Genomic DNA, 13,686 nt, shown 5'->3' with positions numbered 1-13,686 from the left:
ATGAACAAGGATGAATATTAACTATCTACTATATAACAAAACACTAATGTCTGTTTGTGTGTCCAGTCCCTTAGAGCAATCTGATTAGTTAGTTTGGCTTTAGAGACATGATCGAAAGAGGAAGTGCAAGTATGAAATACATGAGGAATTGAAAAGGCATAGAAGGCATGCTGAGATAGTCACCTTCAAGGATAAAAACGGGCAGGAGGCAAGATAGGTGCCTCAAAAATAATGAGAGTCTGGGAAGTGGGCTTTATGTCCTTGAGAGAAGGAGCACCAGTTGTCAAATGAATAGAAAAGAGCCAGAAAAAAGGTTTGGGGCAGCCTCCCGTATACTTGAAACCCAGCTGCAAATTAGTAAATTGGTTGCACAACTGCATACAGATTTAAGTCCATAAAGAACTGATTTGGAGGAGGTAGAGATGGCGGTTTTATGGAATGGCAGAGGAAGTCACGTCACTGGAAGTGACGTCATCGGGGTCAGGTGGAATTTCCCTTAACTGGTCTGCAGAGGAAAGAGAGAAAGGATTAGTGCACTCCGCCACCCCCTGGTCTGGTGCGTAATTACCCCCATTTGATCCCTTTAGCTGCTTCCCATGCACATGTGTGTGACAAGTCCCCATCCAGCCCAGACCCATCGGGTAGGGCATTCCTGACCGAGAGGTCGTGAGTCTGAGAAAGATCATTGGTGTTGGCGTGGATGGATCCTTGTCAGTGAACAAGTGAAAACTTGTAAGGCTATAGGTCAAGAAACCATTTGCTGACTCCTTGTGAAGAGCCATCCACTGTAAAGGTGCATGGTCCATAACAAGGGTGAACTCACCGCCCAAGAGGTAGTACCTCAGCTGTGTAATTGCCCATTTGATCGCCAGGGCCTCCCTCTCCACTGCCACATACTTCATTTCTTGTTCCAGCAGTTTCCGACTCAGGAACATGATGGGGTGTTCAACACCATTGACACTCTGACTTAGTGCGGCACCAAGACCTGTGTCCAAAACATCCATCTAAAGAATGAAAGGTAAACAAAAGTTAGGAGCTTTCAAGACTGGTGCTGAAGTAAGGGCCTGCGTCAAGTCACCAAATGCAGCATCTGCTTTATCAGGCCTTCTTCTTCTTCTTCAGGCCCTTCAAATCAGTCAATGGTGCTACTCTCTTAGAAAATCAGGGTACAAATTGGCAGTAGTACAGTTAATGGGTTAATCAGAAGTCCGGCCTCACGAAGTGCCAGTAATACCTCTTGGACCTGCTGTAGGTGTTCCTTCCATATGCTGGAATAAATGACCATGTCATCCGGGTAGGCAGCACTATATGAGTTATGAGGCCAGAACACTTTATCCACCAGGCGCTGGAAAGTCGCAGGTGCCCCATGTAACCCAAATGAAAGGTCAAGATACTGGGAAGCTGAACACAGTCGTAGCCTTTGCAGAGTCTGTTAAAGGAACCTGACAGTACCCCTTGTACAGGTTGTCCACTCGTGGCATTGGATAGGCATCAAATTGGGATACTTAAGTCGGCGGAACTCATTGCAAAATCTCCAACTCCTGTCAGGCTTAGCGACCAAGACTGTGGGGCTGGACCAGGGACTATGACTTTCGTCTGTCACTCCTAGTTCCAGCATGCACTTGATCTCAAGTTCCACTTCAGCTCTTTTTGCCTCAGGAAGGCGATACGGGCATTCTCAAACTAAAACCCCAGGTTCTGTCAAAATATTGCACATAATCAGAGAGATCTATCTGCTTCCAGCTTCCATCTTTGTTTGGGACTCAAATCCGAACCAAAGTTAAGGTAATTTTTGCGAGCAAAGAGTAAGAAGGGCTGACTGGAGAAGGGATCAGGATCCCTGTCCTTCCACAGCTTCAGCAGGTTTACATGATAGACATGCTCGCTCATTCTGCGATTGGGTTGTTTCACCAAATAGTCTTGTAAGGACCTTGCAAGTGGGCTTGAAATTTAGAATGTGAGCTTTCATAATATGAATGTTGTTACAGGTATAGTAATAATGGTTATTGTAATACATATTAGTATAATGCTTAATTGTTACAGATGAAAATATAAACTAAACAGAAAAATGCTGTAAAACTAATATTTTTATAGCTGAAAGCATCATTGTAGTACGCAATGCCTGAAACAATTTTTTCCAACAGAGTTGTTTCATTTACATAGAAAATATGGAATATTGTTTAAATTATTTGACTTTTAATACATTTTAAATGCATGTTTGTTAAAAGAACATTAAATGAAGGAAGTGCATAAATTAGACACATTTTCAAAGACATACGCCTGCATATGTATTAATCACCAGATACCCACATTACAGGATGGCCGAGTGTTTAGTTGCCATATTAAGTGTTTTTTTTTCTGTTTCTGGAAAAATGATTTTGAGCCAAAATTTTGGTTTTTTCTTCTCATTTAATTGATTGCAATTACTCTTTCATATGGTACTATACAATGTGCTAAGCGGTGCTGCTTTTTCACAAAAGAATATTACTGTATATGAAGTTAAAAATATCATAATGAATGAAAGCTAATCATTAAAAGTAACAAGAAAATTTATCAGTAAGTTTTATTAATACACTACATTGTTTTCATAGCTTTAATTAAAATTCATTTTTCCCCTGAAACCAATAAGTGTAAACTTTTGAAAAATAAATACCTTTTTGTGTATACACTATTGCTGCTCTGACTCGGAGGTGAAAGTACTGAAATCCTTTTTTCATATTATATTATTCATAATAAATAATAATTCAGTAACTATCTGTACACTTGTTGATTTGTTTAAGATTAAGGAACTAACTTGCCAAAAAAACAACAGAAGCATATAGTTTTCCTTTTTTCCCTGAAATAAAATTAACAATTTATTTAACTCAGTGTACATAAAATTAGTATGTACTATTCATATTTTAAAAAGTGAAGTCTATGTATGTTTAACAAGATGTACACTGAAAGAAGGTACAAGAACAATTTCAGTACACTACAAATAAACAACATATCTCTTCATTTTTGTAATAAAAGAACAAAATAAATACATATTTACTCTCTCCATGTCATAGTGCTTCACAAGGTAGCATTTCAGAGTGTGATGTGGCAAGGATGAAAACTGCCATCTGCGGATATAGTTCTGGCCCAGAAAACAGTAACTTGATGTCTTCAGGGCCCATCTGCAGAACTATTAAGAAACTAATAAAGCTTTAGCTTCAGGACCCCTAATCCCAGATGGGCACAAGCAGAGAGTTTCATTTTAACCCCCCCCCCCAACCATAACTCAAGAACTATAAGGCTTAGGAAAGTTTTATTCATACCAGTGATATTGACATGTGGCATAATCCAGTACAGTGATTTTAATCAAAATCTGAGATGTTGTGGTTACATTTTCTAAAAATTTATGGTTATCTGTCATAGACCAACCCCAATGAAGAAAATAATAGTGGCTGACCATACCCCGTTGTTGTTTGCAAAGGGCCCCCATAACAATTCAAGCTTCAGTACTCTTAAAATGTAGGTCTGTTATTGGGTGTTTGCAGTTTGGTGGTTGGCAATTGCTCCCAGGTGGTGTTTGTCAGGTACCTCAAGATTGGGATAATGCAGCAGCAACAAAAGCTAGTCTTGTTATCGTACATACAGTGCATATTAAGACAAGATCATTTTGGTATGATGACATGCTGAATGCACAATGACTCTTGCTGTTCTTCTGATTATAGTCTTCATTTGTTTCAGGAACTCCAATTGCCAGATAGCGCTGCTACTTCACAGTAAGGAGACCATGGTTCATGTCTCAGGTCCTCACTACATGTTGTTTGCGTGTTCTTCCCATGTCTGCATGGGTTTACCCTGGGTGCTCCATATTCCTCCCACAGTCCAAAGACATGCAAGTTAGGTGAATTGTCAATCCTAAATTCGCCCTGGTTTGTGTTTGGGGTTGATTTGTGTGTGTGTGTGTGCGTGTGTGTGTTCACCCTGCAATGGACTGGTGCCCTGTCCAGGATTTGTCCCTGCCTTGCGCTCTGTATTAGCTGGGATGGGATCCAGCAAACGCTTACATCCCTGATCAGGACTAAGTGGGTTAGAAAATGACTGACTGACAATTCCCAGATCCAAAATACAATCATGTTTAAAAAACGACAACTCTAAATTTTAATACTGTGTGTAATTGTACTGTACTAAGTTTTAGACTGGTATCTAATCCAAAACGTGTCTATTACAAACAGTGAATGTAAAAGCTATCTATGGAGAAGTAATATAGGCATATTTAATACTAATATTATTGATACTCATTAAACTGAAACCACAGAATCCATTTTCTGAACCTCACTTTAACAATTAAAACCTCATTTTAATATCTAATTTTCTATTTGTATAGTATGAATGAATATTACAGTTATGTGCAAAAGTAACATACTATAGTTAGCAACTTTCTAATTAAATTTTACTTTACCTCTATATATTACCATATATATTTAAAAATGACATAAATTCATTAACTGGTTTATTTATATATATATATATATATATATATATATATATATATATATATATATATATATATATATATATATATATATTTATGTAATGGATTCCTTATTTTGTACAAATGATATATACTTAATGCAGCTATACTTCATACCCGTTCTGATGGTAATTTATAGATGAGCATGCACTGCTGTCTAAAAATTACGCAGGTCTCCTAAAATCCTTACATGTTGTGTTTTATTTAATCTAGCCAAAGCAATCAACTGTACAGTAAGAAAAGTCCTACATCACCACAAAGCCAAAAACATAGTACAGAACAGGATTTATATGACAAACAATATTTAATGTAATGGTACAATAATTAAATAAAGTGCACTGGCAAAAACCAAATTAAGTTATGAATGATTAAAAACAAAATAAATTACCAAATAGGATAGCTATAATTGAAACAAAACCAAACATTTAATGTAATCTGCAATGTAAAGCAGGACTGCTAATAAGCATGAAATACACAAATGATATAGACGTACTCTATGAGTGTGTGTGTGTGTGTGTGTGCGTGCGTGTGCGTGTGTGTGTGCGTGTTAGCATTTACTGTATATAGGTGTCAGCTAGGTCACACTGCTAGTAGAAGAATCAAAGTCAAAAAATACCGGCCCACTTTATGCACTGATTATTGAAGTGCTGAAATCCTCGTCAAATGTAGCAGCCTCCCAGCTTTCAAAACATTTATTCAAATGTCAAAGTCTGTCAGAAGAGTAATATGACACCATAACCAGAACATAGCAAAATAATTATAAATGTATTGTAAAAATGGTGAAAAACCAAAAAGGAATCATTCCCTTTGAATGAAATTCAAAGAGAAAATTAATATATTGCATTTTTTCTTGTCAAATAATTCTGATTTGTAGGGACTAGGATAACCTGCTGTGATTTTCTTTATAAATAATTCAAGCAACAGGGAGGAAAATACCTATATACAGACATGCCCAACTTCCATTCCTTACTCAGTACGTCTCGTGGATGCACTCGGATGCCTCCTCAGTGTTGTAACCTTGAATCCTCTGGTGTTTCAGGTCTTTCAACATCAGACACCCTCATTCAGGTGGCCCAGCCTTGGGTAATCAATCCCTGGCTTGCATGCCAGATGTAATTAACCATAAGGCCTCCTTCTTTATCCAGACCCTTCTTGTGGCTCTTTCTGTGGCTTCTGTGATTATCCTAATTGCTTTCTTCTTTGCAAGTCATACCACACCCAACTGGATCTCAACTTTACTGAGTGACAAGCCTGTAAAGCCCACCTCTATTGGCTCACAGCGAGTGTTCCCACCCTGTTCTGTTATAAAATTAATTTGTCAAGGGTGTAAAATATTTTTGTCACAATGCATTTCAGAAACTGATTGCTGATCTTTACCATGAATGAATTTCATATTTGCTCCATTTTTAGTGTTTTTAGTGTTTCAAAAAGCAAAGAATTCTTTGTCATTCTGTTTTCTATCAGTTCCCAACTTTTCAAATAAACCCCTTTTAAAATCATTCAGTTCATCTTGATCCAAATATCACCATTCTTGCCATATGAGTTCTCTCCTATCATGATTTGTTGTTTAGATAAAGAAAACCTGCTAGATTCACACTTAAATTTGTGGAGTTACAAATGCACTATTCAGAATATGCCTGCAAGCAAAAAAAAACAAAATGAAAAAAATATGTCTCACACATTTTTAGATCAGTGATTTGCAGCAACAGTGTCTCGCTTACATACATTAAGTGGCCACATGAGAGAAATGCACAGTTTTCTTATTTCCTTTTATTTCACCTTCAGGGAAGCACAGCACTCATACAATAACTCAAACTGAAGAAAATTATTTTACAGATTTCTATCTGTATTATTTTTTGTCTTTGCTTAATCTTGTAAAGATGATTAATTTAATAAAGTGTTTTCTGTTATTATTATTATTATTATTTTATTGTAAAATAAATTTCTTAAAATTAATAAATCTAAAACAAAATCAGTTAATATCTTTACTTCTGTTCTGCCTCATTAGCTAGATTTGTTAAAAACTGCAAAGTCCCTTTTGTCACATGAAAAATCTTGGCTGAATTATACTGTGTATAAAATATATGGAAATATGATACAACGTCAGGTATTTAACTGTCTGCTGATGTAGAGTCAGTAGTTCTGTTTTAATTAAATATTGGTTACCACCTGATTCAAATACATATGCAATTAATCAAAATAGAAATAGGCTCATATATGACATGTGTAAAGCTCTTTAAAATTTGTAAAGTGAAATTAATTTCAATATATTTTTAATTAATTGTCTTCTTAATGGACATGATTTGGGTTTCTAACCTTCTGTAATTCAGTTTTATTGATTTTAGGATATACTGGACTTAATTTTCTCATTTTTTATTATTTTTATTGCTTTGATTTTGCCATCACCACAGTGCCTTTCCTCATGTTTGCTAGTTGCAGATGCTGCCAATTTGTACTTGTCTCTTATGATTTCTATGCATGTTGCCGGTCACATGACATGGAAGCCACATGATACATTACATTATAGCATCCCACCTATTTAAAATGGTTGTGTGGAGCATCTAGATTTTGGATTCACTATAAAATAAACATTTTCGTTTAGATTTGTAATGGTGATCGATGGGCAGCAGTCCTTTTCTGTCTACGTGGCAACCATATCTTGGTCTTGCAGATTTACTCTATGCAACATCCAGAAGGGCAAACCGTACATGGCAGAGTATACAGCACAAGTCCTGGTCAAGGCTGGGGTCTTGTCACATCTGGATTACTACAAGTGTCTGCTGGCAGGAGTACCAGCATGTTTTACCAAGCGCTGCAGATGATTCAAACTATAGCGACACATCTAGTGTTCAACAAGCCGAGGGGAGAACATGACACTCCTCTTTTCAGATGACTCCACTGGCTCCCTGTAGCGACATGTGTTAAGTTCAAATTCTTGATGTTTGCCTATAGAGTAGTCAGTGGGGTCAGCACCTATGTATATGGCGTCACTTGTCAGGTCCTATCTTCCTTCTTTATCACTCAGGACTGCTGATGAACGACATCTAGTGATAGATAGATAGATAGATAGATAGATAGATAGATAGACAGACAGACAGACAGACAGACAGACAGACAGACAGACAGACAGACAGACAGACAGACAGACAGACAGACAGACAGATAGATAGATAGATAGATAGATAGATAGATAGATAGATAGATAGATAGATAGATAGATAGATAGATAGATAGATAGATCATTTTGTTAATCCCCAAGGAGAAATTCACATACTCCACCAGCAGCATACTGATAAAAAACAGTATTAAATTAGAGAGTGATAAAAATGCAGGTATAACAGACAGTAACTTTGTATAATGTTAACGTTTAACCCCCCCCCCCCACCCGGCAAAAGTAAGTTTATAGTTGTCCTTATGGAACGAGACAAGCAAGTTATGATTATTACAATAGCTTTATTAACTGAAAAAAATGTCACAATGGCACAGTGCACTTAGGTATAATTTTGTAAGTGCTCAAATAGCTAGCCTTCATTAAACGTTCTTGTAGTCTACTTGCTACTCTGAAACAGCTCTAAAATAGGTGGGCCACTCTGTCTAATGGAAATTAAAAGGGATTAATATGCATGATGAAAATTGCATACGACCCATGCCTACAAGTCAAACAAAATTCTTAGTAATGATGTACTCTTCAAGTGAATTATGCTTAAGCTGAAAATGTAAAACATATAAGAACATCATTAAACACACAAATTCAAGCTGTTTCTCTGTTGTGAGCAAAGTGAAAGCTACACAGCAGAAGAGTGCTTATTTTATAAAACTTAGAAAATAGACTGGTTCATTTAAATGAGTATGCATTTCTTAATCAGTGTGATTTATTTAATAGAGATTAGGCAAAGGTGAATTTTAAGTAAAGATGACCAAAAAAGATTCTCTTACAGGCTCTGGAGGCCAGGACTGTAAAATTCAGCTTTTTTAACGTTCTGGTAGTTAATCAATAATTTTGTTGCTACAACACTATGTACAAAGAATAATTGTTTTCTGATGCAAAAGTATTAGATCTGTACACCAATTTATTATTAATATATACACAGTAAAAGAAAAAAAGTAAGAATGTATCCAGTGACAGACCAAGTAGATTCAATAGAATCTAACTAATGACATCAGTATGAAGAATTTATAGCAAGATACAAAGAGTACTTTTAAGAGTGCAAGTTCTGAGAAGAGTCATACAGACACAGGAAGAAATGCTAAAGTCAGAGGTACGCCAAAGCACCAAATCATCCAAGTTTAAAACAAAATTTGTGGTAAAAATAAAAACATAAAAGTCCTAAATATCTTTTTTTCTTGGGTTCTTTTTCTAAATTCCTCATATAATAAATTCTTACGCGATTTGCACAGAAATCATGTACAACAAAAGACATAATTCTGCTATAAATTAGCACTCCTAACCAAAATGGCTGATTTCATGAATGGGCTGTTAAACAAAAATAAAACATCATTTAATTTCTGACAATTACCATTTGAAGTTTTATTTACAAATAAGATTTTACATATATATTTATTCCTAAATGGGTGTTGGTTTGTGTTGTTCTTTTTTGTATTGCTTGTTTTTTCAATTTAATTTTTTTTTTTTTAATATGTTTGTAAATGGGTACAGTTTTCTCATCTGTAACTGAGAACTGCTGGGTAGAAATTAAATTATTAGTACAGATTGGCATAGTATTTATCTATTTACTTTCTTATTTCTACCTGTATAAAAAGAGGACAGCACATGTCCAATATGCTTTCTTTAGAATTGTATTGATGAGTTCTGGAAAAATTCTAAACAGATCCTTGTAAATTGAATTTGATTTTTTCCAGTTTGAGGTAATATAAAACATTGCTTTCCCAGAATCATAGAAGGTGGTTTTGGATTTCTTCCAGCTGAACAAAATACGATTTATGCAAGTAGTGTAGTATACGATTTTACAATTTTTTTTTCATAGCACAATTTTATCCCATCTGGTATTACTCTAGGTGTTGTTGTTAAGGCATTAGGAATAGTTTTAAATCCAAAGGTTCTGGCACTGTATTTATGATTGATTCCCATCTTATGCTGCGCCAATTTGCTTTTTAAAATTTGTCAGTCTCTCAGGTACATATTGATGTTTAACTATCTCAAAACAGTATTTACAGTTAAATAAGATTTTTGGAAAAAAACCTTTCTGTACCTATGGCATTGGTGGTATGGTTATAAATTAATTTTCAAATAGCACAAAGACCTTTGCCTCTGCTACAATGATATACAAAATTTTGATGTTTCTTTGACCTTTAGCTCACATTCAGTTATAGTAGGTAGATACTTGCTATTACAGCACAAACATATGTAATGTATTGCATTTAGAGTAAAAAATATTAAAAATTAATGGAAAATGACAAGATCTCATTTGTCATGAATAGGGAACTTTTGGAAGGAAATTTTTTTTACTGTGCACAAAATTCAGAATTTTAGCAATGGCCTTGGAAAGTTAAACAAGAGGGAACATTTGTACTAAATTTACAAATGCTTGGAATTTCAGCTGCTGTTAGGTTTTATAATGTGCACTAAAATCTAAATTATAAATTAATACATGTAAAAATAAAAATTATGCCGAATGCCATGAGTTTCATTATTTTGTTGTGTTGGACAATTTTTTTCTCTTTTTTTTTTTACCGTATATTTCTGATTAAGAAATACCCTACACATTTATCTGTAGTAATTGTAAAGTGACCATAGTTCCCCGGTGGCAGAGTGGTGAAGTTGCATGCTGCTGCAGTCTCACAGCTACTGGAGACTGCCAATTTGTGTCCTGAACGTGGTCACTATCTGTGGTCATTCTTGCTGTTCGGAGTGGGTTTACCACTCACAGCTCCAGATAAATGTGGTTGTGGGTCTCATTGAACCCTGTGATAAGCTACCTTTCATTCCAGGGATGTTTTCTGTCTTGCTCCCTTTGCTGCCAAAATAGTCACTGATTCATAATTTTAGAATGGATGGAAAAGTGTTTAATCTTTACTTTAAATAAAAATTTGTATCTAAAAAGACAGCACCACAGAAAATTTCCATATTGCGCTAACAGTTTTCACAAGTCAGACTTTCTCCAGGGTTTGCAGTGGTGATATTGTGAGAAGCCTGAAGCTGCTGTTTTTTGAGAGATGTTCACTTTGCTTCCACTTTGTTAAATACATACAGTAATGTACCAACTTATTCATTTATTTTTTACATTGGAATTGCTTACGTTTTCATTAACTTCAGGTTATAATAGTGACACTTTGGTTAGATCTGTTGCCTCACAGCACCAGAGTACTAGGCATAAATCCCAGTCAGGCCAGGGTTTGTGCTAAGTTTCTACACCCCCTTTGTGTTTCTTTTTGTTTCCTTTCTGGATAATTTAGTTTCCTGCCATAACACAAAAATGTGTAGGTTACCTGGCAATTCTAGGGTGACTATGTACTAATACACCTGCAATGCTTATTGTTGCTTCTTGCTTTGCATTGTATGCTACTGAGATAAGCTCTGGCTCTTTGTGGCCTTGTATATGAATAACTGGGTTTGAAAAATCCATACATAAGTCAAAAATATGTTTTAAATACAATTTTAAATAATATTACTAGATTAATAAACTTCGGTGCCATGCTGATAAAGATTGTTAGGACTGCAGCCTTGCAGGTCTGGCACGTTTTGTTTAAATACCATTCCCAGTCTTTATTATGTGGAATCTGTAAGTTCTTACACCTGTCCGTGTCGGTATCCTTCACACATATTCAGTGTTTGTTTAGGTTAATCAGAGATGCTAAAGTGGTCCTGTATGTGTATGGGTATGTTTTCTAGTGGGCTTGCATCCAATTCAAGGCTGTTCCCACCTTCTTAACAGTGCTAAATTGAATTGAGAGGTCTTGTGCATGATATTGTATCTTATGCAAGCATTAAAACCAATTTAATCATTTATATGTCATTTTAATATCTAGAAAATTCTAATATGTCTCAGAAAGATATACTGTACAGGCATGAAAAAGCATAAAATGTAAGATGTTTTTGGTTGCTTTTGAAAGCTGTTTTAACAGAGGATAATTTTCATTATATTTTAGCTGCAGACCTGCCTTTCTAGTGTGAATGAGTTTACAGCCTCACTTCTCAAACAATAAGCATTAAATGGTAGCATTTTAAAGGACCAGCTTTTGTTTCTCTTTGAATCATCTCACAAATGTACTCTTATAAGATTCTCCTTCTCTTCTCCTTCAGAAATGCATCTTCTGTCGGAAAAAATTCCCAAAAGTGTCAGGAGCTTGTGTCCAGTGCTCATATGGTCGGTGCCCAACAGCCTTTCATGTGACCTGTGCTCACGCAGCTGGAGTGACAATGGAGCCAGATGACTGGCCATATGTGGTCTATATCACCTGTCACAGGCATAAAAGCAGTCACTCTGTGGTAAGTAATTACTTTTACTTGACATTCATGATTACATTTAGTTATGTAGTGCAAATTCAGGATTGTAAACTGAGATAGCATATGCTGGTTTTCAGATTTTCATATTTCAATTCCTGGCTCTGTCATATTCTAAATTTTTAAAAAATATTTGCATTTTTTTTGCATTCATTATATAGATTACATGTTTATTCATTTATTAATGGCAAGCATGGCTTATGAATGCTACAGCCAATGATGTTTCACGTACACCTTCATCCACAGAGAGAGTCACACGTGATGTAAAATGCAATATGAAAATGAAAAAACTGAGTTAAACCATCTGACACAAGAAACATTGTAGTTTAATGAGTTATCATTTATGTCTCCAATATTTATTACCTCTACTATCCAGCCTATTATAATGTTAAAAGATCTGGAGGAGAAGCCAGCAAAGACAATATTGACAAATAAAATGCTGTTCTGCCAGTCCCTTTTAACAGTGGTGAACGTCACATACTCCAGCCATTGTGTGTTAAAGGGATATAATTAGCACAGGCTCAGAAGAGAATGTGTTACAGTTATGAATGGAACAGAAGGGGTGCAGTACATTCAGATGATGACTTTAGCACAGAATAAAATCATTAAATCATCACAGACTTCTCAGAGAAGTAAATGTTTTTAGCTCCTGTAATTCTCAATTGCTTAATTATTGATGAACCAAGCTTCCAGCTCCTAGAAGCTGCACCATAGTATTATTTTAAAGATTATATACATTTTACACTGACTGATTAAACACAGGATATGCCATCAGATAAATTGAGCTAATATCTCATCCAAAAAATGTAACATTTTTTTTAAAGATTTCCATTTCAACTGCATGACTTGATAGTTGGTTACAAATTCATCCTTTAGTTTGAAGAAGTGCTTCTTGGTTTCCATCTTGTGCATGTCCTCATAACTTCTGTTGGAATCCCCAAGAATGATTTAACTGAAATAATCTGAATCAGTGTTATTGATACTGTAATACGGCACATTTGGGTACCAGGGTAATCTGAAATGAGCAAAAATAAAAACAAACTCCGAGCTATGCAAAAATATTGTAGTTTGCTTCTTAAAAAACACACAGGGAGAGGGGTGAACAAAAGGATAATAAAAAGTAGCAAATAAATAAATAAACAACAAGAAAAACATCTCTTAGTTCCACTCAGCCTAACTTTGCCTAATCAATACTATTAAAATGTCTTACCAAATTGTCTGTGTCCAAGATACAATGCCACAAGCACCCCCTCACCTTCCAAACACCACCATGCTCTCTCTGTCTCTGTACACCCTGCTTACACTACGTTACTGCCACTCACGTTTATCCCCATGTTCAACTTTATACTCTGAGCTGAAACTCAGGGTTACTTTGGAAACCCTCATTAGAACCAGTTCAGGGATCAGGAATGTCCATCATAAGTGTTGGAGTTCACTTCTCTAAACCCTGTTTCCTAGTTCAATGGTCAAAACCCCTTAGTTGTTGCAGTGTGAATTCCACACAATAATGTGTAATAGATTTTACACATGAGAACCCTCTGCTGCCACTAGTTGCTTTATAAGGAATTCTGAATTCTTAAGAGTTTGCACCAGTCCTTATTAACCCTCTTTGATTACAGTGCCTGTGGAATGTGCCACTAGGACACAATTTGTATATGTAGGGAATAGTGCCCTATTATGACTGTTTACCTGTACTGCGAGCTCTCCAGTTACCAATTTC

General features: G+C 35.7%; 1 protein-coding gene across 3 annotated transcripts in view; it reads left to right on the top strand.

Annotated features, from left to right (window-relative positions):
• Positions 1-13,686, top strand: part of LOC114654091 (lysine-specific demethylase 4C-like) — a 980,420-nt gene that overhangs the window by 835,162 nt on the left and 131,572 nt on the right. For all 3 annotated transcript variants that reach the window (XM_051930015.1, XM_051930013.1, XM_051930014.1), the window contains exon 18: positions 11,766-11,951. In XM_051930015.1, the coding sequence (XP_051785975.1) occupies positions 11,766-11,951 (186 nt within the window). The remainder of the gene's footprint in view (positions 1-11,765; positions 11,952-13,686) is intronic.

Source organism: Erpetoichthys calabaricus, chromosome 7 (genome assembly GCF_900747795.2).
Source record: "Erpetoichthys calabaricus chromosome 7, fErpCal1.3, whole genome shotgun sequence".
NCBI classification, from domain to species: Eukaryota; Metazoa; Chordata; class Cladistia; order Polypteriformes; family Polypteridae; genus Erpetoichthys; species Erpetoichthys calabaricus.
Note: the sequence above shows the minus strand (reverse complement) of the source record. Positions and strands in the feature narration are given on the sequence as shown.